Consider the following 24,050-nt stretch of genomic DNA (forward strand, 5'->3'; position numbering starts at 1 on the left):
CTAAAAACCGTACAAGGACAATAGTGTCTAGAGGTGCTAATAACATTAGACTGTATTTTCTGTCTTTTATTGTATTATTGACTAGTGTTTACTGTCTGTAACACAGCAGAACGTAATGAAATCATTTCAATATTAAACAGTATAGATATATTATTGCAAATGGAGATGGGTGCTGTGTTTTTTGTTTTTGCACATTACTGAAATTGTTTTTTATAACTATCACGTTCCAGTCAACTCTCTAAAGGCTCTTACATTCTGACTTTGCTACCATCTGTTGAGAAATGCACAACGTCTTGCCAACACATTTTCCATGCTTGTCACGTATGTTTTTGGTGTTGGATACTTGCAGTTTATTCCATTACAGTGCAAAACATGTCAACAGTTTACAGATTGTTTACGGTTTTACAATCTCAATCAGATTAAAATCACTTAAACACATGTGAAAATGGCTTCAATCCAAAAACAAAATTGTGCATGAGCTAGAAGTACAATCGGCTACATCATCAGAACTGCTATACTGTAGCAGAGGGTATAATTAAACAAACTGAACACCACAGTGAGCTCTACAAATGCAAGATGTCACTGTGTACAGATCTCTGTTAACAAGCAGAGACCAGAGGGGGTTTACATCTTGGTGAGATGCAGGGTGTTGAGGCGGACCGCCAGAATAGTGGCCCCTGAAGCGTACTGGATCTCTTTGAGGATCCCCTTCCACGTCCTGTCCGTCTCATCAAACCTGAGGAGGTTAACGGACTCTAAGGTAAATCTTAGACACACACTGAAAAACTAGCACTCAACAGTGCTGGTAATGTTTTTATACATCATGAATCACAACACACACATTTTGGCTAAATTAACAGCACAGCGAAATGGTTAAAATGAATCATTGAGATGATTGGTGAGACTTCCTGTTTTACTTTCTCTTAAAAAGGTGGTCCAATGTGACAGTGCAATTTCATCGAATCACATCTAAAAAGAAAACTACCAAGCGCTTGATGAATTAATGAATCTGTTATGACCCACCTCCAGATGTCATTCATCTCTTTGGGAACAATCTCTTCGCTGTCCTCCAAAGGCATCATGGCAAAACCTGCTACAGCATACAGCAAGCCAGCCAAAGACACCAGGTTTAGAGAGCTACGCTCCTGGGGAAACACTTCAAAGTCTGACCACCTGAAAAATGTAAAAGCACACAAATAGAGGCACAGTTCAGTAACGGTACACCTCTAGAGGGCTCAAGAAGCTAAACTGGGAAATTGATATTTTTAAGCAGAATTTAACCTTTTTAAGTGTTGTTGTTGCAGAGAAAAGCAACAAGTGAACGGCAGTTTTATTCAGTAAAAGCAATTTGAAAATGCATTAACCCAGTGAACCAAACATTATCTCTTCAGTGTGATTTTCTCTTTCTGCAAAGTGCACAAACAGCACAGTACATCACATTTGTAATTTGAGGGTCCCCCTGGTAACTTAATGCCGTAGGCAGTTTGCTGTGGGGCCAGCAACTGTGTGTGGCACCCACATCGACTTTTGCCAGCCTGACTCACTGATTTCGAGGAACTCACTTGTTCGTAGCGATGTCGTACACCTCCACAGTGTTTGTCAGCCCGGTGTCGGTGACTCCTGCTGCCACATATATTTTGTCTTTATGAACAGTGGCTCCAAATAAAGAACGTGCAACCTTCATGGGAGCGAGCTCCTTCCACTCAAATCTCCTTGCGTCATATGCGCACATCTTCTTCAGGCAGCTCCTTTTCACAAGAGAGACAAAGAACATAGTGCATGTCTCTTTATATGATTTCTATTAAGAAAGATATTCCTACTCCATGTGTTGCAGGATTAATGAATAAAGCCTTCGCACTCGCCGATGAATATTAATATTTTGATCCCACTTAATACTCACTTGTTGTCTCCCTTTCCCCCAATCACATAAACAACATCATTGTGGGATATGGTTGCATGTCCGTAGACCGGGTAAGGAAGTTGCTCTGATTCACCCCATTTAAAAGATCTGTAAAGGTGTAAATTTATTAGGATTCAGTCCGGAGAACAGCAATCCGTTCAATGATTTACATTAACTTTGACTTGTACTCACTGTCTGTCGTAGACCAAAACTGAGTCCAGCGTCTGCTCCTGCTCCTTCAGTTCCCTCCCTCCCAATACAAAGATGGAGTTCTCGGCCTCACCCAGCCCAAACAGGAAGCGGGGAGACGGGAGGGGAGGCATCCCCAGCCAATCAGCAGTGGCCGGGTCATACTGAGGTCAAACATTTGCGAATGGGGTTACGTTTACACCACCTGAAGTAGACATGCTGTAGCACATGCAACACTGCAGGTAGATGTACTCTTAACATAACTTGTTTATTTCCCCTTTATGTAGATGCATGAATAAGGCTGGAAAAATCATCTTTTTCCACCTTTATTGAAGCTATATAGCACTATTTCATCAAAACAGATAAATTCTAGATGTCTTTGTGCATCATTTTATCCACATTTTCCCAGAATTCACCATGACATATTTACTATCTTTGGAAACTTGATCACTATTAGAAGGTAAAACACAGTTTTGTGGGTTTAAACACAACCACCAGTGGAGAAGTGGTTTTAAAAAGGTTTAATACAAATATGGCGCATCATCAGCAGGTAGCAACAGAGGTAAAATATGTATTACTCCTTTCCTACCTGTAGGAAATAAGCGCACAGTGGATCTTCTTTGTTCTGTTCGTCAAAGAATAATCCTCCTGCAGCAAAGATCTGGTTCTCCTTGGTGACCAGGCTGGTGTGGTTCTTGGGAATCTGTGTGGAAAGTGATGCTAAGAAGCATTCGTTCCCAGTCGGATCGTAGGCCACAGCACCTGCCTCATTCACCATCAGTATCAGGTTCCTGACAAACATGCCAAATCGCAGGTTATCATTCAGGATGCCTGGTAGAAGACCTTCCTCTTCCTCTTTATCCTCATTATCCCCATCTCCCTCTGCTCCTCCGTCCTCCTTTTTGCTTTTTTTAACCTCCGGCATTTTCCCGGCATGAGCGTCCCTGATCAGCTGGAGTTTCTGCTGCAGCTCAGGATTAAAGGAGATCAGTTTGTGTTTCTCCACCTTTTCTTTCAGGTAATCCTCCTTTACCAGACGCAAACGAACGCAATCCAGCAAACCTGGCAGATCTTTCTCTCTGCCCTCAGTGTCCCGGGACATCCAGTTCATCAAAGCCTCGAACACGGCCTCCTCTGTCTCTACGTTCAGATTGTCGTTTGCTAAAATGGCTGCCAACTCGCTGGGGAGCAGCTGGAAGAACTCCTCATCTCTGGAGATGAGCTGAAAGCGCTCGCAGGCGTAGTTTCGGGCAGAGACGGCCAACCTTGGACAGTCCAGCATCAGGCCGAGCCTGAAGATAGCCAGACAGTTGCTGAGGCTCAGGCGCTTCTGTAGGAAAGACACACAAACAGTAAAAATTGAAGGGATCTGGTACACATTAGCCACGGCGAAGATGTCTTGGACGTTCTGCTCCGTCACGTTGATTTTGGAGGTGTACAGGTACTTGAGGATCAGCCCCATGACGCCAGGCTCTACATCCTCCAAGACAATCTCTTTCTTCTTGCTCTCCTCCAGGTCGGATAGAAAGATGGTGCGGAAGTAAGAGCTGCAGGCGCACAGGACCAGCCGGTGGCAGGGGAACTCCTTGTCTTTGATCTTCAGCACACAGTCAACCAGCTTGTCGTTCTCCAGCAGCTCGAACAGGCCGTCCTGGAGCAACGTCTGCTGGTACATCCTGGGTTCGTCCATGGGGTCTATCGGCAGAGCCATCGTTCCTGGCAGGGAGAGTTTGAGGAGCCTTTTAGGGGCTTAAAATCAAACAAAATGGATCTTCTTTACAGCAGAATTTTAGTTTCTAGCCTTGAAAGAGGATTCAGAGGCACAGTCAGTCTGCTATTAGCAGCTGAACCCAGGGACGGCCCACTCCTTCAGCTGTTCTGACCCTTCAACCGAGCTCCAACTGGTAGGTTATTTATAGTCCGGGTGCTCGGTGTGGAGCTATGGGATTCGTTCTGGAACATGAAATGCAATATCCACGCTTCAATCCCCTGTCCCACCTCCAACCCCACCCCTACCCGCTCCCCAGGAACATCCACCCACTCTCAAGACAGCTGACAGCATTGCTTCATGGGAAATATGTCCATCCTGAGTCACGGGTGGATCTGGAGTAGATGTGTTAAGAGGCTGCCCCCTGTGGACTCTGTGACTGAGTCATTATTGCAATACTACCAACATTATTTTCTAGGTTGCCAAAGCCTGATATATCTTTCTCCTTTGTGCCCAGTTTATTTTGTTTATTTTCATAAATGCCACATATAGCGCTCTGCGGCCGGAAATACTCACCAGCTCACCAAATGTGTATTCATCCGCAGCTTAAAATAGTCTCCAACAAAGACTATTTACAGACTGTTGAAGGGAATTATTTAGCCTTTCAAATGACAATATATATTCAATGTAGATATGTTTTTACAATACATGTTTATATACAAGGCGTTTTAGACATACATTAGCTGTTGCAAAAATCAAAAGTTAACCCTTGTTTAAGCGTCAGTAAATATCTTTTATCACTTGTTCAGGTCCAGTGATTCACTACAGGTGTGACCAGAGTTTAAAGTGTTTCCAGTGTGGAGGCATCAAACAGAAATAAAACTGCCAACTGCTGATGTAACGCTACAGAAATACATTTCCAAGCCTAATGACAAGACTCAACACTGACTCGCGTACTGGAAAAAAGCACCCTTCTCTCATTCATATTTAAACAGCTCCATCAGAAGGGAAACTCTCCATGCAGACACAACATATTTGAACGAATCTTTTCAGTTTATTTCTTGCATTGATGATAAAGGTTTCAGTTTTGACACTCCTACAGTGTTGTTACACTTATTCTTGTTCATTTTCAGTGGCTACTTGAGATTATACTATTATATCATATTTAAGTAAGTGTCTTAAACAGTTAAATGGTGGTAAACGTATTTACAGTTAATACTGAGCATCAATTCACAATTCATGGTTTAAAAATGTTGACAACCAATCATACTCTTGACTGTTTACATCCTTCGCTTTTAGTGAAGCCAACATCAAACATCTACTCTGCTTTTTCCTTGTTGGGATCTGCGACTGGTTGAGCAGCAGTGGGTGCAGCTGCAGCAGTGGCGGCGCTCTGAGGGGGAGCAGGAGGAAGAGGATCGGGATCATCGATAAGGGCCTGCTTCCTCTCTCTCTCCTTAATCACTTGAATCAGGCAGTAGGTCACAAACATGACGATGATGGTGGTTATAGGGAAGCCTGGGAAAGTTAAAAAAAACAACCTGTCAATAGGGTTGAACCACATTTCATACCCTCTTTTCAAAATGAAAAAAAAAACCTAAGTCACCTTTAAGAAGCAGCCGCTTTGCGACCAACTTGGCAAAGTCCAAACTGTTCAAGGCCAGGATGTTGTATAACACAATGGTCCAGAAGTTCAAAGTATTGAAGATGGCTCTGATCCGGCGGGATGTTGCTTCTGGCATGGCCATCTGTAAATTAAACATTATTTATAAACAGAAAAGCATTTTGTGTCAGCAGCCGAACTGAAATGTTAAAGCCAACCTCAGCTTACTAACCTCAAACGAAGCAAAAGGCTCCATGGAGAAGAACTTGGCGGTCCACAGCTCAAAGTTGAGGCCGAAACAGTTAAAGAAAGCCCAGACAAGCACCGCCTCGCAGGGTCCCAGCCACAGGATGGTGACGCCGAAGGTGCACAGTGTAGCCACCAGCTCCTGCACCACATTCTCATGTTTTCCACCCAGGTAATCGTACACGTACCTGTGGATAATGAGTCAGCATCAGGACCTCTAAATGTGTCAATATCAATACGATTTTAATTCAATTTATTGATCTCACTTGCACAGCCACTCATTGATCCCTCTGTCAAAATGACTGAAAGACAAAAAAAAAAAAAACAGGATTAGATTTACAGATTTGTACTTTGTAATGAGCCAGATGTGATCTGTGTGAACTCAACGCACGTTTCAGCAAACACGTAGAGCATAGTGATGCATTTTGGTGGCTTGGGAGGGTCCAGATGATCCAGTCTGGACACTGTGTTGATGACTCCAAACATGACGGCGGCTTTTACCCAGTCGTACACCAGGTTAAAGTAAGCTAGGCCCACTGGAAACAATGCAATTATTATCTATGCAGTCAATGTATTGTCACACATTAACATGCCACAGCATTAAGTCAGATCGTTACATTTCGGGGAGGTGGCACAGACCTAGAGCCCAGTCAGAGGCATGCTTCAGCAGCCTCAGGTCGGTGGGGATGGTGAGGATGTACAGGAAATGGAAGAGGACGTCCACTACAATGATGGCTCCCAGGTGAATCAGGCCCTGCAGACTGATGTTCCACATCTCCCGCTCTTTCCTGGTCAGGTCGGACTTGTTGGCCTGCAGGGGGCAGCAGACGCATGTCACAAAGCCAGAGACCTCCACGCTGCTTTGCTACAGTAAAGGCATCCTCTGTGACTGTGGCCCTCAGTAAGCCCCCCCTCACAAAATGATATTCATGTTTTTAGATGTTTCTCTGATTTTGATCACTTCCTGTGAGTTATTGGAAGGTTTTACTTAACTTACCTGAATATGAAACTTATCAAAGGTCATGATGGGCCCGAAATAGAAGAAGGGGAGGTAGAAGTTGTACTTGAGCAGCTCCAGGATGTTGTAGTTTCCATCTTTCCTCTCGCAGTTCTCCAGAGCAAAGCTCATACAGCGCATGATAGTAAACCCACAACCTCCATAGAAGAGAACATGACGCAGCTCAAAGTCACCCTCCACAAAGCCCGTCTACATGGAGGAGAAACCGGAGAAATAAAGCGGGAAACCATTAATATTAATTGAGTTTGTAATGTAACTTCTGTTAAGTGCCAGCAGTTTACCTGCCAGGACACGAAGGGTTCACACTTGAACGTAGCGAGGGTGCAAAGACCGGTGACGAAGCAGAGCCAGCGGACTTTCACCAAGGAGATGCTGTAGAGCAGAATGCAGTGGGACAGGATGAGGGTGACGTAGGTCCAGCCCATACTGGTCCACACGGCCAGCAACCCATACACCATGTAGACCAGGGACCTGTACTGTGGGACAGAAATGTAGTGTCACCACCAGTGATGGAATGCAACTATGACAAATTCAATGTAATTGTACTTTAATTGAGTATTTCCACGTTATGCTAATCTAGACTTGTGCTGCTCTGAGGCAAATATTGTCTACATTTAACTGACAGCTGTAGTTACTGTTAAAATTATAATTTCTTATACGTTGCATGTCCAATAAAAGAATTTGGGGATTTAGACTTTTCTGATAAACTGAAAGATTAAGGGTTCCTTTATGGGTAAAGAAAATCCTCGTACTTCATAAGCTAAATAAACTCTACAAAACAAACAACCTTTTCAGAGATATACATTAATGTAGCCGCAATATTAATCCAAAAACCTCATATACATAATAGTAAAACACTGACCGGGAACATTTCACTGCCGAAGTACTTTTACTTTTGATACTTTAAGTAAGATTTACTGATTGTTTTTTCATACTGCAGTATACTTTTACTTAAGTAGAGGATTTAAATACTTCTTACATCAACTGGTTGCATTAATGACACAGTAAAGCCATCTTTTAAATGCTAGAAAATAAAAAGTATTAATATTTCCTCTAAATGCATTTTCTCGAATGATGCAGCTCACGTCTGGCTTTAGATTTACAAGCTCCAGATAATAACGTCTCTTTACAGCCAGTTGGTAACTAAGAAACTGTCCACTGATCATCAAGAAAAAGTTTAGACAAAGCAATAAATATTATAAAATCTACACTTATGGAAAGACTTTCACCGTGAGACTCTGCAGTGCTGTTAACCAAAAAAACTGCCATAATATAGAGCTACATTTCTATTTCTATTCTTTCCACCTGGTCCCATTCATCATCAGCTGTTCAGCTAATAAAAAGCGACTGTGCAATGTGGTAAAAATAAATCGTGACAAAGAAGATTTCAAATGTCACAAAGCGTTCTTAATAACACGACACAGTGAGAGATGAACCTGAGGGTTTCTTTCACCTCATTTCAAAGCGACTCATTTGCTTGGATCATTAAACCCGAGTCCTTTACTTCCTCTACTACACTCTTCTTCAATCAGTTAATCAATCAGTCAGTCAGTCGGGAGAAGCACCTGTGGAGCCAACATGGAGCAGATCTTGGCGAACAGCACATGGCCAGAGAGGGCAAACAGGATGTGTGCTCTGAAGGTGGAAAACCACATCATCCACTCAAAATCAGCCGTATCCTGTAGATCAATGAAAGAATTAAAAGTTAGAAACATCTTCACATCAATGGTAAGGTTAACTATCAATGTGGTCTCACCATTTTCCTCCCAAAGTAGTACCATCCTGGCTTCACGCCGGTTTTGAATGTTTTTCTGTTTGCACTGGCTGAAAATAGGATAGAAAAAAATCTATTGTGAATTTAAAAAATACTAAGAAATTTAAAGAGACTTTATATGAGTATACCTCACATCAACACACATTTTCTATCATGCATTTTGTTTTTTCATCAGAATTGTGTTGTCCTTGAATGCAGAAGTGAAACTTTTGTTCCAAGTGAACAGAAGTCCTATTTTCCTCTTGTGCTCTGTGGTATTAATACCGACACCTGATCTCCTCTGCGTGGTCTGCATAGCACCGACTCTTCACCCTCACACGGGGACACTGCCCGTGTACTGTAAGTATACTGCACATTGTGTTGTCTGTGTGGGACCGCTCTACACAAAGCTAAACTCATGCCTCAACATCAGGTCTACAGTCCAGACTCATTTATTGGGCAAACAAGAGCCCTAATTTCTTTAAAATATAAGATTTGAGAAGTTCATACATGTTGTTTTGTTTGCACATCTGCATGGGAGTATGTGTGAATGCAGGAAGTAACTAATTACAAGTTATTTTATTTGAGCAGCCTTTTGTATATCATTGCTTTGCACTCATATACATTTGTTGCACTTTTCTACCAATGGAAAGTTAGTCAGCATAATCATTTAAGTTTATTTTTCTGTTATTATCTTTAATTTTCACATCTTTAAAATGTGACTCATTGCATTGTAAAACATGCTAGTTTTGTTGCACCGGTTACAGATTTATCATCTTCATTAGTAAATAAACTCCATGTTTATTAGTAGGCTGCATAGACCTGCCCAACTTGAGCAGAGGTCTAATCAGCCAGAATCATTAAACACCTGTGTCAGTGTGCAGGGCTCTGTAGTGTGTGGCACGGGCCTGAAGTCCATTTGCTCCTATTGTTATTGTTTTTTAAACGGTTCACAGATGCATGGTTTGATTTTCTCAAAAAATGCCCAGTCATTTCTGAAAATGTCTCTAACAGGAATAAATACTGCATTTGTTGGGGACTATTTTAAGCTGTGGATGGATACACATTTTACAGAACATGTACGTGGGAATCACTTCTAAATAAACTACCTGTTCATTATGATGAAAAAAAGTGTTGGAGCTCTACTGCACAGAGGGATAAGCAAGATCAGGCTTTGTGCCCTATGTGAAACAAGAAGTCAGCGTTGATTTATTTGTCACTTAACTGCCGTACTGAACATCACTTCCGTAGTTATTTATACCCAATACATGATCTTTCATAAACCTGATGAAGTCAGGTTTTTTTTGCCGATCTTTCCCTGAACCTAACTAAGTAATTTTGAAAAGACTGTATGCGTGTGGAAAATTGACACATGATGCTGGACTTTCACAGGAAAAAGCACGAAGAATTTGTAACTTTTTCGTACGGTATATGAACCGTTGTATAAGGATATTCACAATGAGTCATTGTTTTGTGACTTTTCTTGGATAGACAATAAGAAAATCTAGACTATCACCAGACTTATCCTTTAGTTTAAGTACTTTTCAAAAGATTTAATTTAGCACTTTTATGTATGCGAGTAGATTACAACAGATGATAGTGTTCATGTCAAACCGTGTCAGGGTCATATTCATTCGCAGAGTATGAACTGTACTTCACAAGAAGGATATTCTACTACTCTTTCTGCATGCGTTTGTGTGTACTATCTCATACTCACAACTGGACAGGTCAAAGATCCAGCTGGAAGCCCAGAACATGGCCAGACAAAGCACTGTGTTGTAGAAGTAGATCTCATATTTGGGAAGTGCAGCTTTGATCCCCATGGTGACACAGACGGAAAGAGCTCCGGAGGCTCCTGAACACACCAACATGAGACCAGTCAACACTTTATCTGCACAACTAAACCAGGTTTTACTTCTGAAGTGACATCGCATTGCATTACAGCTTGTGGGGGCTTCTTTATCTCGTACAAACAAAAAAATGATGTCTGAAATGATGGTTATCACCGTCTCAGCCTCGTCATACTCACCGTACAGGAGGGAGGACACATTATACATCTGTGAGGTTAAAACTAAAATGGAAAGTGCAAAAACGCCACTTCACTGTTTATATGAGAGACATCTTGTCACAAATTTCCCTTCATATTAGTTTGTTTTCATCCTGCCTGCCTGTCTAATTAACTCTCCTGTCATTTCAGGTCCTGCCATTCACCCCCTATCATCACCTATTCCCCTCACCTGGTCCTCCACACCCATCTCACCTGCAGCCCATTCCCTCATTAGTCACTCACTATTTAGGTCCACTCACTTGCACTTGTTCCCTGCCAGATTGTCTTGTGTGTCTCAGCAATGCTCTCCAGCGTTATAGATATAGTATTGTTCTGATCTGCCTGTTCTGACCCTGTCTGCCTGTTTTCTTGACTTTGGACTCTGGCCCCTTATTGGATTTGTTCGCCTTTTGGACTGACCTCCCGGTGTTGACCCTGCCTTTACCAAGTAAAGAAATCTATACTTGTATTCTGTCTCTGAGATGTGCTTTTGGGTTCCTGTACCTGTAATCCTTACACATCTATTCCAACTGCAACTAAAAATAGACTTCTCAGCTTATCAATCATTCTTGATTTAGGTCGCTGTCATGTGAAAAGTATACTGTATTAGCCGTAGAGGTGGAAAGTAAGTATATTACTTCCTGTATCATAAGCACTGCACTACAGGAACTTTACTTAAGTACTTCCTTTCTGTAACGATTTACTTTTACTCCACGGGGAAATTTTGTATTTGTGTTTTGCACTTACAGTAATGTTATTTGTACAGCACTGTTCTTAACAATGTTACAAATCAAAGACTAGAAAATAAGATGTAGATAAATAAAAATGTATTAATTGCAATGAAATAAAATTCACATAAAGACAAAAGCTTTTAAAATGTAGGATTAGACCTATTACCAGATGTGGAAGAGTATTTTAATGCAAAAATTGTTTTCCTGCAAAGTAACTACTTACTATCTTTGTCAAATAAACACAGTAAAGTTAAAAAGTACAATATTTCCATCATGGTATGTGGTGGAGTAGAAGAATAAAATGGAAAGAGTAAAGTGTATCCAGCACTGCACTCGAGTAAAGGATTTGCACACATCTGCTACTTCTTCATGCTGTGCCAAATATAAATATGATTATCAAGCTTTATGCTGGTGTCTCTCCTGTATCATAAGAAGCTGTTTTCTTATATCAGAGAAAGGTAAAATAATGCAATGTGGCTCGTGTTAAATTATAGTTTCAAAGCAACCATCAATTAGGAATTTAAACTTGCAGTGATTATCAGGTAAAATAAACAGTGGACGGCGAATGGCCAACTTTCCACTGATTAACTCGGACATCAAAGTATCCTCCAGCTGTCTGCTATTTTTAACCAAACAACTTCTCTGGAATGAAGTTCATTTAGTTATTTTGCATTATAACGCTGTATTGCTTTGTAATGCAGAAAACACATTCAAAATCAGGTCTAACATTGCCCGCATGTGTATATTTTTAACTCTTAAAACCTCTGGCGGTTCTCTCCTCACAATGTAGGCTGTTTAAATGCCACACGGTCACGCTCTCCAGTTTGTCCTCCGCAGCACCTGTTGTGATACTGACCTTGAACGCAGCAGTTGCGAGCCTAAAGGAGTTGCTATAACACACTTTACCCGAATTGTTCAAGAGGAAAAAAAATTAAAAATGCAGATTAAATTATATTCCAAACAAAAGAAAGAAGGCATGTAAGAAAATGTTAACTATTACATCTGCTCAGGGTGAGCTGTGGGTCCCTCTGACTCCCTGAGTGGGAGCTGCCACTGGTTAAAGGTGACATGATGTATTTATATTTTTGACCACTGACAGAGGGGGCGGAACATGAGGGCTGCTCACACACTAAGCCACAACATTAAGAGTCTATTAGGTGTTTTAAGTTCCCCTACCGCCGACAGTACTTCCCTAACCGATGCAGCCGAGGGTTAATCTACCTCAACCCACTTAGTGCAGCTACATTAGCTCTATTAATAGGGTGTCTTCATTATGATGAATCACATGTAGCACTGTATCATTATATACAAATTAGCGTTACTATGAAATTGTTGCATTGGATTTTTTTTAAAAACGTTATATTACTTTACAAGCCCTCTTGTCTCTTGCTGGTTTGTTCCTGGTTGCGAGATCTGTTTTGGGAGGGTCTAAGCCTGTTGCAATTTTGAGCTGTGCCAAACATCCGTGCCTCTCACATTCTACAATGAACTATGAAACAACACACAGTGCCGTCTAGTGACCGCAACACAAAATACAGTGCAGTGAGAAGCAGTGGTGTCACAGCTGGAAACATAAATAACACCTCAAAAAAGAAAAATATTGATGCAGTATGTAGTTTATTATAAAAGGTTAACAAATGCATACAGTATTAACGAAATGTATGAAAGTCAGGTCCATAACTGGCAGTATGTATGTTTTCTGCTTCTACAGTATCAGTGATACACATCCATTGGGAAATGTTGCAGCGCAGACAATGCTGCTAGAAAAGGAACGCCACAGAGGAGTGTGTTCACCCTCTAGCATGTTTGTAACTGGTGGACCTTTCCTTTAGTCTCTGTGACACGCTCTAATCTCCAGATCCTGCTGTATACTTCATATGTCTGGTCAAACTTCATCTTCCAATGAGAGAAAATAGCTTTTTCCCGTATGAAGAAATATCAAATTCATAAGCTTTCGGTTTCAAAAAATGACTTTGGTTAAAAAAGAAAGCAGTAGAGGAGTCCTTGTTTGGCTATTCTTTCTTGTTGGTCTCTTGTCCTTCAAAGACGGGGTACTTCTTCTCCACCTCGGCCCACGTCAAAGTGTCGTTAGCCAGATCTCGAACCATCCCTGGCAACTCAGCGACCTGCAATATGATTTCGTATATTAGCACAAAACAAAATCTGCAATTATGATGCTGTACACACCTTGTATTCTGTTAATCAAAACTAAAGTCATAACTAAAGTTATTGTACCTCGGCCCTGATCTGCTTCATGGAGTCTCGGTCCCTCAGCGTGGCCGTGTGAGGCGTCTTGTTCACCGTGTCGAAGTCGACGGTGATGCCAAACGCCACTCCGATCTCGTCGGAGCGGGCGTAACGCCTCCCGATGGATCCTGAGGAGTCGTCCACTTTGTGGGACACGCCGTTTTTAGTCATCGCCTCGGCTTAAAGGAAAACGACCAAAATTAGTCATCAGTTTGAATAGATATGCTTCAGAAGGAAATTCAGAAACACTTAAAGTACAAGTTTTTGCATTTTAGGAAATATGCTTATTTGAGGAAGATCGACACCCCTCTTATTAAATATGACGCTACGGCCTAAAGTTAGCTTAGCATAAAAACTGGAGTCTCAGAGAAGTTATTGGCCCCGGCCAAGAAATAGTCCCCATACACAACGTGTTAATTAGTAAGCTTAAGAAGTGTTGGTTTGTTGCTGACAGAACAAGGCTAGCTGCTTCCCTTTGTTTTCAGTCTTTATGCTAAGCTAACTGGCTCCAACTTCATATTCAACCGACAAACGTAAGAGTTGGGTCGATCTTCTCATCTAACTCTCGACATTAAAGCAAAATAAGAGAATTTCCCAAAATGTCGAGCCATTTCTTTAAACTTCGTAAAGCTGTATTGAAATCAGAAATTTAGCATCACACTCACATAACTGGTGGACAAACGGTGTGAACTCCTGGTTGTGACTCAAAGGAAGGATGGAACATTTGTATGGAGCTACGGTGGCAGGGAAGCTAAAATACTGGAGAGAAAATAAGTGATTTAATTGAAACAATCATATGATTCTCATTTAGATGTCATTCCTTGTTTTGAAGCATTCTTACCGTCCTCTGTTCATCCCCCTGCCGGATGCGGAACGAGTGCTCGAAGATGGAGTACATGATTCTGCCGATGCCAAAGGACGGCTCGATTACATTGGGAACAATCTCCTCCACTGTGGGAAAAGAGAGACGGTTGATTTCCCACATGAACGAACTCCCTGTTCTGCTCTACAGACTTGAAAGCAGGTTTGGTGTCACCTCTTACCGTGCAGAGTTTTCTGGAACCTCTTCACACCGACCATGTCTTTAGTCAGTTTAAATGTTCTGCCTTGTGTCGCAACGCTGAACTCCCTACAGACATGAACAGAACCAAATAAACGTACAATCTAAAACACACACAAACATAAATAAACCTTCAGAAATAGACTTCAGCAGCGATCACTGCGGTCAGAAATTACCCCTTTTGATTGAGAAGCTTCTCCTGATCACTGATGTAGCATTCGTCACAGGCAGCCAGGTACTCCAGAACCAATTTGGCATCTTTCTTGTAGGCCGTTCCTATGGCTCCCTTATTGGGCTCAAACTGGACAACGTTTACCACTTTGTGTGAAGAAGTTAAGGAGCCAAACAGAGGAATCCGGCTTGCAAGCAAAATGAACAAATGAAGGTCAATGAGCTTAATAAGGAAGGTAGAAAACAGCAGAAAATGATAGTAAGTGAAGCGTGAGTTTAGTACATTTTATCACATGTATTCATTCCCAAGATCAAGAATGAATTTTCATGCTTAAGTACTAATAAAGTGTTCATTTAAAGTTGGCAGCCCACTCTTTTGTCAGGTAGTTTGTTCCTTATCCCTAATAGTATTCATTTATCTGTGGCTGTCGCAGCACTGTTATCAGCTCGTCCAATCATCTCATTCAGCCCGAAAGAATCACAAAGAAATAGTATAATGGTCCGAATGAAATGATTGGACAACCTACCTGCCTGCCTTCGCGTCTTCTTCCTGTGTCTTCCATAAGCTGTTAGCTTGGCACCTGTGAGTACAAACAATAGCCATGTTCATACAGTGGGGGGGCAGTGGCTTTGGAGGGAGGAAGGGGCGGGCTGTCACTTGATTTAGCAACTTTAGGAGCTAGTGCTGTCGGCCACTCTCATTAGAGAAGAGCTGGCAACACTGGGCTGTGTTATTAGTTTGGATCATTTCAAAAATCTAGCACATACTCTTGACTCTTGGTTTCTCAAGACTACCAATAGCTTTAACTAAACTTTCTCTCTTTAGCAGATGAAGATATAGAGTCAAAATCTGCACATACGTCATGCTGCACAGTGAAGCTCAAACATTTTTGAGAGGTTGACTTTAAAGATCCAGATTTTAAAACACTGCAGACGTTGGCGGCCCCTGCTGGTAGTATCAGCTAAGACACTGGACAAGGCAACAATGCATACTGCTTGTGTCCATTAATAACGTGCTCCAAAATTAGTGATGGTAGCATGCCTGTTTAGGAATACATTTAAAGCATACTACATACTGGAAAAATATATTTTATGGTTGTAAGGTTGTTGGACTGGGAGAATAGAAGGATATGGGTTCTTTCAGGGGCTTTTCAGCCACTAGAGGCACCTTGGTGGCTCTGGAGTGACACGAGAGGTCATAGCAGGAGCGGTCAGCACAGCCCACGATCTCAATCCAGCCCTAAAAGAGAGAAAAACAAACTAGTCTTGACTTACGTCCACAAACTTCTCAGTCTATACGTGTGAACAAAAGAGAAAAAGATTTACATAGGAGGTTTTGGACTCGGCGTCCCAGCAGTCACAGGCGTAGTGAGCCATCTCGTTCTCCATGTGCTGACGGAAGCGCACTTTATCTTTGGACAGCCCTGCTTTGATTAGATAGAGGTAGATTCTTCCAATGAAGTAACCCAACACTGAATTGTTGATCACTCCCTGTAGCAGAAGAAAAAAACGATGATAGTCATTATTGCAACAAATGATCCTGATAATCTATTCACTATATACGTATAATTAAGATTAGTTGACAATAGCAAATAGTTTTTAGACCTATTATCATCATCACGACATTGGTCTCATATTTTATATAATGCTAAATCATTCGGATTGACATCGCTTATTAGAAAATAAAACTTTTTACAAGCAGTATCGCAGCACTGATGTAGTGAATTTCAATTAAGTTCAAACTTAATTTATTCTAGTTATAAAACTAAATAATATAATCTATATATAATTATGCATAAGAAAGACATTTCTATGGCACATACTGTAACGATATTGAATATATGAAAGTTTTATAATGTAACAAACCGCTATATAATATTAAATGAGTACTATGAACATTTATAAGTGACCATTACTAACAACGTCCACATAAGACCAGGCATGTTTTCAGCACTCAGAATAAACACACTACGTATAACAATCGGTCAATAAAATGAGTCCCACCTGCTCCACAGCATCACCCAGCCTCATGATGTGTGCAGACTGTCCGCTGGTCTGAGCCTTGGAGGAGAACAACAGGATGTCCAGGTCGGCCACGTTGGAGAACTTAGGGTGGATCTTCTCGTTCGGGTCCACAAAGTGCTCGATCTCAGCCATAGTGAACTCTCTGCAAGCAGGAGAAGTTTACATCTCATTGTGTAGTCGTTATAATTTGCAGTTGAGCCATGAAGGAGTTTCAGACTATACCTGACGCGAATCAGTCCAGAGCGAGGGGAGATCTCGTTCCTGAAGGAGTTTCCAATCTGAGCGGCAGCAAAGGGAAGCTTTCCCTGGTTAAACTCCAGCAAGCGTTTGAAGTTTAGGAACATTCCCTGAGCGGTTTCAGGCCTCAGATAGCTGCAAAGTTACACAATTAGTTGGCTGCGAGTTAAATAACGGCGAATGTTTATTTCACTTGAGACAGATGATGTGTTTCACTGATCAGTACCCGGGCGTGTTCCCCCCCGGTCCGATGGACGTCTGAAACATCAGGTTGAAGGAGACGGGAGGCGTGAGGTCGTTTCCTGTGGTGGGAGACTTGACGTTGTATTTCATGAAGAGGTCCGTCAGCTCCTGCTGGGTGTAGTTGTCCATCTAGAAGAGAAAGCAAACAATTATAGGGTTGTTTTCCCAACCAGCATATGTCAGTATATCCTGTGTGTGTGTGTGTGTGTGTGTGTGTGTGTGTGTGTATAGAAGACGGGTTTGTTAAGAACCCACCTGAGTGATTACGTCCTCCATCTCGGTCACTTTCTCTGCAGAGTATTTCTCATCAGACATTTGTTTTTTCAAGTGAGCTGTGAGGGGAAAAAAACATCTTATTTAGCAGCTGTTAGTGGTTCAAACAATTGTTTGCTTGAAAAGAGGGGATTCACACTTGTAATCACTCAAGTCTTAATTAGCATTTTTGCAAAAGGACAATATGGACTTTTTTTTTTTAATTAAGTTTCTGGGATAATTTTTTTGATCTTTTCACTTATTTTTATTTTTGTTCATCACTTTTTAAACTGTCCTCAGCTACTCATCTATAAGTCAGACTTATCATTTTGTCAATTTAACAAAGTTTAAAGCTGCCAGAAACTCAACATTTAAATCTTAACAGGCATTTGAGTGATAATCACTCAACGTTATTGATAGACCAGTTCAAGGTTGTAAGAAATATAGTTTTGCATTTAATACACACAATTACAGCCAAAAATAAACATTTTAATTAAAGTATGATACAGTCTATTTACAAGAAATGTAATTTCCTCTAAACTTGTTTTTGTGTATTTTCCACTGAAACTCAAGGTATGTGTGAAAGTCATTGAAAATATTTGTAATTCTATAAGTTTAAAAAAATGTCTTTATGTCACAGACATGAATGAAAAACTGTGTGAACGCCCCACATCAGCACTTTTAACTGGTTTTCTCAGTGTGTCTCTGCATGATGTGTAAATAAATTTACTATAATATGATCAGAGTAACCACAGATGAAGAGACCGACTCCAGATTGAGGAAGTCCTGCAAAACCAGTTGACACTTGACATCCTGGTCCCTTCCTCAACTGCTCTGAGGATACGTAACCCAGGTACAAACTTGTCCTGGTAGATGATCTTCCAACATTCTTTTAAAACTTCAAAAAGATGGAAAATACAAAATGTAATTCAAATGTATAACATGCAAGTTTTAGATGAATAGAGTTTGCACAGCTCCACTGGTAATCATCTGCTCTGAGAGAGAGTCTGACCTACGGTTCATCTTCCTCTTTAGGGATGAAATCTGACACCTTGTTTGAAATGCAAGGAAATATTTGAAAGCTCAGGGGAGGACTGAACTAGGTGGGACGCATTTGAATCCTCTGAATGAATGACAGACAAAGTCACCTTTGAGGAGGTGATCGGCGCGGTAGCACTCTCCGGTCATGGCATCTTTCACCATGTAGTCAGCGAATTTATCCACATGTCCCGACGTCCTGAACAGAGCCAACAGGTTAATATGTGCAAACTTACATTTGCACATTTGTACTTCGGTTTGTGCATGTTCTTGGAGTTTGTTGGCACCTACTTGAGGACAGCCTCTGGGGTCAGCATGGTGCAGTCTATCTCCAGGATCTGCTCCTCCTGGATGAAGTGCTGCCTCCACACCTGCAGGATGTTGTTCTTCAGGGCACAGCCCACGGGGCCGAAGTCATAAAGGCCGCTCACACCTGGAAGATAACTGGTGGTTAATCTGCACGTTGGAACATAATGGGGCAATATCTTCCTGTAAGTATGCATGCTCTGTCTGCACTCAAAACTGAAAATGTTGCTGGGTGGTTTTGCTTTTGCCTTCTACTTTACCTCCATATATGGCAAAAGCCTGATCGTAGAAGAATCTCCTCTTTAAGGTATCCTCCATCTTCACTCTGTCCACCGTGTCATCTTTGGGCTGCAAGGCTAGCTCCTACAAGTGAGGATTTAAAATAATATCAATTACATTTTTTTTTTAAAATACCAGAATCACATGCAAAGTAATTATTCTTACACTCAAAGGGAAAGTGGAACCGAAGAGTGACAGGAAAAGATTCTGACCATTGCTCAAGAATGTTCTTCCTGGCTTTGTTCAGAATTACATGCAAAGTAAATATTCCATTACTCAGATGGAAAGTGGAACCAAAGAGTGATGGGAAAAGATTCTGACCTTTGCTTCAAGAATCCTCTTCCGGGCTTTCAGCTCTGCAACAGCTCTGCTCAGATCCTGCTCTTTGGCGTTGTTTCCCTTCAACTGATGCACCAAGTCACCCTGCAGGAAAATACCAAAGACTTTATTTAATTATCACACAAAACCTCAGAGAAAAATGTACCTTGGATTTGTTTTATATTTCCATTTGTTCTAAAAAAAAAAAAGAACTTTAATTGTTGATTCATCCAGACCTGAACTCTATGCTGGAGTTGTAAAATTTATAAAAAATCAAATTCTGTTTTTTTTATTTATTCATAATATATTATAGCTATGTTATAAAGTGCAAAAAACAATCCTAATTAACGGTTTGGAGCATCAGCAGCCAGCAACTTTAAGTTTCACTTTAGTTTTGCCACGAGGCTCTAGTCATTGAAGAACAATTAAATGTGACACCTGTTGCAACAATGAAGCCAAACAACGTGAACATTCTGCACTGACATTGTTTTACACTTGTTTTGACTCTGACAGGCATAGACTGTGAAACCCTGTGCAATGCTGCCAAGACGCTAAAAATAAAATCGGCGATATAAACGTATCATTACATTATCCAATCAGACATATTTTGAAGCATATAATAAACTCTCCAATCAACACTTCCAATCGACTCAGTTGGCAGTGGATAAGTCGCTACATGCTAGTTATTGGAAGGGCGTCTAGTTTGGGTTTTTGCATCTTTAAACCTGGTTTAAAATGACAAAATATCTCACCTGTTTCCTCACAGCCTCCCTTAAAGGTGCCAGTACTTCTTCCATGTTGACGCTCTCTGCACCGCGCTCTTCCTGCAGTCAGCTGTTGATCTGCTCCGGACTCAACTGCCTTCACTTCCCTCTTCAGTGGTTTCTTCAAGCTGAGGAAAAATAAGGGGAGGCGCCTGTTTGTGTGCAGTCTGACGGATTAGATGATTTGTTTGAAACAAGGGCTTTCTGTTGCATCATCCATCCATCATCCTCAGACAAAATGTATTGTATTCTGCTGTATAATAAAGTGAGCAAATAGCACCTATTCAACCTATTTATGTAGAAATAACCTTTATTCATAGTCTAGATTCCTAATTCATCTGGCACCCAAGGTCTGGACCCAGAGCACTTACAAATTGTTTAGACCATTTGTGCACACAAAAGACATTATGGTAGACTAATATCATACTTAAAGACCCAGTCATTTGTTTATTTGTTTGGCTGAAACAATACAACTAGATTCTGACATTGGGCCCCTATACGCAATGCAAAAGCCACTGGCTTAATATATACTGTAAAGGTACTATACATTACTACTACCTAAACACATTTACACACTAGCCCTTGCAGCCCTGATAGTAGCACAGTTGTCAGCTAGCCTAGCCTTGAAATTGGAAAATAGCTGCAGTGATATGTAAAATAAAAAGTAAAAAATGAAAGGAATAAATGTCACTTTCTGTTTCAAGCTGAACACTCAATGTGTCTTCAAAATGTAATAAAAGTTCCATTAAACATTTTTAAATTCAATTAAACGCCTATAAAGAACTATACTTTTTGTGTTGCAAATGTACTTAATATTAAAGGTGCAGACACGTTATCACCTGTATGGAACATAATTGCAGCTAATTAGCTACCATATATATACACAAATAGCTGTATCACTGTACAACATTTTGGTTTCCTGTTACTTTTTATGGAAGCCAATTTCCACCAGCAAAAAACAAAAACAAATAGCGAATAAAAAGTTGGGTATGATAAAATAAGAAATAGGTTCAAGTATAAATTATGAAATAAAGTCAAGTCTGGCTGAGGGAAATTTCATTACATAGTAAGTCACAATTAATAGGAGCCCCGAAAGGTTTATGATGGGAACTATTTTTGTGTTCCCTTGCAATGACATTTGCATTCACCACCCAAAACTATAACCATGACCTTTAGGGGGCTTTGTAGAATAATGCAATAATAGAAACAATCGTCAGAATTATTAGACAGCAAATCCGAAATATAGGCGTATAAATCCAAATTACATTTCGTTATGAATTATTATGTATTATTATTAATTTAATGTAATTTTCGTTATCAGTTTAGTTTAGTTTCATTATTTATTTATTTTTACTGTTTTTGACGAATCTGCCGATGCGTCGTAAAGCGCTTGTGCCGGTCGTAGCGAAAGTGCTTGACCGGAGCGGAAGCTGCGTTCACTCATTTTCTCAGAGATTTCATCATTCTCTTCTCGCATTACGGCGGTTCATGCTTCGTAGCGCAGCATCAGCACTGCTGAGGACCAGCACTGAGATTTCCGCCTTCCGTCCGGTGTCTACGGTCCGGATCGTTCGGCAGGCGCTCCGCTACGCCCCCAAAAACAGGCCGTTTTCAACGTCGGTCTACTTGTGTAAGAAGAAAAAGCAAAGTCTGTGGCTGCACCTAGCGGAAGGACAAACCATGGACGGCAACATTGAAGTGATTCTCGCCCCTTTGCGGCTTGCAGTCAAAGAACAGGTAACACTAGTTATCTCATAATCTCTACTGATATGGACCAAGTCGGTTTGTTTGGGGAAAAATATATATTTTAGTGCCTCCTGTCACATTCAGCCTGTTAGCTTGTCAGGCTAACCGGCCGGCTAACTTGCTCACGAAGCTGTCAATGAAAGAGGACAGCCATTGCTTGCTAGCTAACGGCTAACGCTAGCTGGCTGTCACTTCTGCACCCTTTGCCACGTTTCAGTGCTGCTGCTGCTGATGCAGGCATTTGTGAGCAGGGTGGGGTTAAGAGAAAAGGCTATATACATGCTGCGACCAAAAAAAAAAAAAATGGCCGATTACTTTTGTAAACTGTCTCAGACCTGAGTTGAAATGTAGCCTCAAGGGTTTTCTTTATGCCACCTCTCTGTTTCAGGGGGAGCTTGTGCGCCAAATGAAACAGGATGGAGCTCCAGATGTGGATGTTACTAAAGCTGTGGCTGAACTGAAAGCAAGGAAGAGAACCCTGGAGGCCAAGGTGAGTGGATTTAATGAAATTAATTAAATCTGATTCATTTGTTTTAGTGACTCAAAAGCTCTGCCAAGCCTCAGAATGTGTTGTGGATAAAAGACACAATCATTACGATTGTAGATGTATTATTCACTACTACACTCTCTGTAATAACCTGGCTGTGCTGCAAGTATTGATGTACTTTCATTTAAATTTTGGGAAGTGTCCCAACACTTTTGTTCACTTATTGACCCACCGCGTTGACAAGCAGACTGGGGAATGGGTGCTGGCTCAAGTTTCAGGTGTTTGGTTCTGATATGAAATCAATGTAACGTAATGCTCTAAAGCCCAAAAGGCCACTTAGTGGCACTTAAAGCTTTGAACCACATCTCGTCGTTTTGTCTTGCTGATATGAATGTGTTCATCTCCTCATAAGATCGGTAAGAAATTAACCAAACATCTTTACAAAATATATCTTGTTCTCTTTTGGTGTTTTACGTTCATTAAGTGAGGATAACGTTAGAAACTGCTGCCTGGTGGTTCCTACGGTCGGCTCCAAAGTGCTAAACTGTGGGTTTTTGTCACATTGTTTAGATTGATTTTTAAAATTCCTAACACTAACTTTAACCCATCTACTGTTTTGTTTCGTCTTCTTTCCCCGGGGACATCAGGACAAATTAGCTGACTCCATGGTGAACGATGTCAATAACGGTAAACATATTTGCATTACAGGAGCTGTCATTGCAACCCAAAGATGACATAGTCGACAGAACAAAGATGGAGGATACCCTCAAGAGGCGATTCTTTTACGACCAGGCCTTTGCCATCTATGGAGGTAAGACTTTGAAAGCTAACGTTAAAGGAAATCTAGGTTTCGGATTGGTGCTTATATCATCGTACACGCAGTCTTTAAGCACTCTGTTACCATGCAGTAATGCTCCTCAGGTGTGAGCGGCCTGTATGACTTCGGCCCCGTGGGCTGTGCCCTGAAGAACAACATCCTGCAGGCCTGGAGGCATCACTTCATCCAGGAGGAGCAGATCCTGGAGATAGACTGCACCATGCTGACCCCAGAGAATGTCCTCAAGTAGGTGTCCCTAATGCCTGTTTTCTATGGGTGTTTACTAGTATTCTGTTATCGCTTATGTTTATCTAATTAATGATAATGTTAGAAACTGCTGAAGAAAGTATCTCAAGGTTCCTAGCTGCCACTATAGCAGCCTCCCATAGCCTGGCTGCAGATATATTGATTGGATCAGAAGTTTTATTTTGTTCACTTATTTAGGACATCAGGACATGTGGACAAATTTGCTGACTACATGGTGAAAGATGTCAAGAATGGCGAATGCTTCAGGGCCGACCACCTCCTCAAAGGTAAGCATTTTGTCCTCCTTGCCTGTGTATATTTAGAGACTTGGCTTCCACTATAGTGTAAGCTAAAGATTAGTCATCCTAAAAACAACCCCAGCAGAGGTCTTTGTAAGCTTCTCACCTGCATTATTCATGAGACTCTGCAGACGGTGCGATGGATGCGGTCCAAACTTGTGTTGTCAGTAGCTTCTGCTGGCTGACCAAGCTTTGAGTATCACTGTTGTGCCTGAGGGAGAATGGAAGTGGCTGGACCAGCAGAAATCACACGGGGCTTTCAAAGCAATGCAAGCTGCTAGAATCACAGAGGCTGGAGCTGGGCCAAAAAAGCCAGCAGG

General features: G+C 41.3%; 4 protein-coding genes across 4 annotated transcripts in view; 1 reads left to right on the top strand and 3 right to left on the bottom strand.

Moving 5' to 3' along the window:
* Positions 1 to 265: 265 nt before the first annotated feature.
* klhl40b (kelch-like family member 40b) lies at positions 266 to 3,967 on the bottom strand. Its single transcript, XM_031850469.1, has 6 exons — positions 2,679 to 3,967; positions 2,093 to 2,253; positions 1,901 to 2,008; positions 1,563 to 1,748; positions 1,024 to 1,173; positions 266 to 736 (listed from the first exon to the last, which is right to left on the bottom strand). The coding sequence occupies exons 1-6, from the start codon at positions 3,798 to 3,800 to the stop codon at positions 625 to 627; spliced, it is 1,839 nt and encodes a 612-aa protein (XP_031706329.1). The 5' UTR covers positions 3,801 to 3,967; the 3' UTR covers positions 266 to 624.
* An 888-nt stretch (positions 3,968 to 4,855) lies between these two features.
* hhatlb (hedgehog acyltransferase like, b) lies at positions 4,856 to 10,576 on the bottom strand. The gene is made up of 12 exons (XM_031850384.1): positions 10,447 to 10,576; positions 10,135 to 10,272; positions 8,421 to 8,488; positions 8,230 to 8,343; positions 6,946 to 7,140; positions 6,644 to 6,853; positions 6,286 to 6,457; positions 6,038 to 6,182; positions 5,913 to 5,948; positions 5,633 to 5,834; positions 5,404 to 5,545; positions 4,856 to 5,315 (listed from the first exon to the last, which is right to left on the bottom strand). Exons 1-12 carry the CDS (start codon positions 10,472 to 10,474, stop codon positions 5,116 to 5,118), a joined length of 1,650 nt encoding a protein of 549 aa, XP_031706244.1. The 5' UTR covers positions 10,475 to 10,576; the 3' UTR covers positions 4,856 to 5,115.
* Positions 10,577 to 12,786: 2,210 nt separating this feature from the next.
* LOC116385133 (glycine--tRNA ligase-like) lies at positions 12,787 to 20,212 on the bottom strand. The gene is made up of 17 exons (XM_031850345.1): positions 20,124 to 20,212; positions 19,375 to 19,476; positions 19,035 to 19,137; positions 18,760 to 18,901; positions 18,579 to 18,667; positions 17,434 to 17,510; positions 17,162 to 17,307; positions 16,921 to 17,070; positions 16,678 to 16,840; positions 16,000 to 16,164; positions 15,806 to 15,913; positions 14,679 to 14,824; positions 14,486 to 14,571; positions 14,284 to 14,393; positions 14,108 to 14,201; positions 13,431 to 13,621; positions 12,787 to 13,321 (listed from the first exon to the last, which is right to left on the bottom strand). Exons 1-17 carry the CDS (start codon positions 20,166 to 20,168, stop codon positions 13,208 to 13,210), a joined length of 2,031 nt encoding a protein of 676 aa, XP_031706205.1. The 5' UTR covers positions 20,169 to 20,212; the 3' UTR covers positions 12,787 to 13,207.
* A 1,368-nt stretch (positions 20,213 to 21,580) lies between these two features.
* Positions 21,581 to 24,050, top strand: part of LOC116385132 (glycine--tRNA ligase-like) — a 6,744-nt gene continuing 4,274 nt past the window's right edge. The window contains exons 1-5 of the mRNA XM_031850344.1: positions 21,581 to 21,872; positions 22,270 to 22,371; positions 23,077 to 23,179; positions 23,290 to 23,431; positions 23,630 to 23,718. Coding sequence (XP_031706204.1) covers positions 21,624 to 21,872; positions 22,270 to 22,371; positions 23,077 to 23,179; positions 23,290 to 23,431; positions 23,630 to 23,718 — 685 coding nt within the window. The 5' untranslated portion in view covers positions 21,581 to 21,623. The remainder of the gene's footprint in view (positions 21,873 to 22,269; positions 22,372 to 23,076; positions 23,180 to 23,289; positions 23,432 to 23,629; positions 23,719 to 24,050) is intronic.

Source organism: Anarrhichthys ocellatus, unplaced genomic scaffold (genome assembly GCF_004355925.1).
Source record: "Anarrhichthys ocellatus isolate YVR2014 unplaced genomic scaffold, GSC_Weel_1.0 scaffold10, whole genome shotgun sequence".
Lineage (NCBI taxonomy): Eukaryota > Metazoa > Chordata > Actinopteri > Perciformes > Anarhichadidae > Anarrhichthys > Anarrhichthys ocellatus.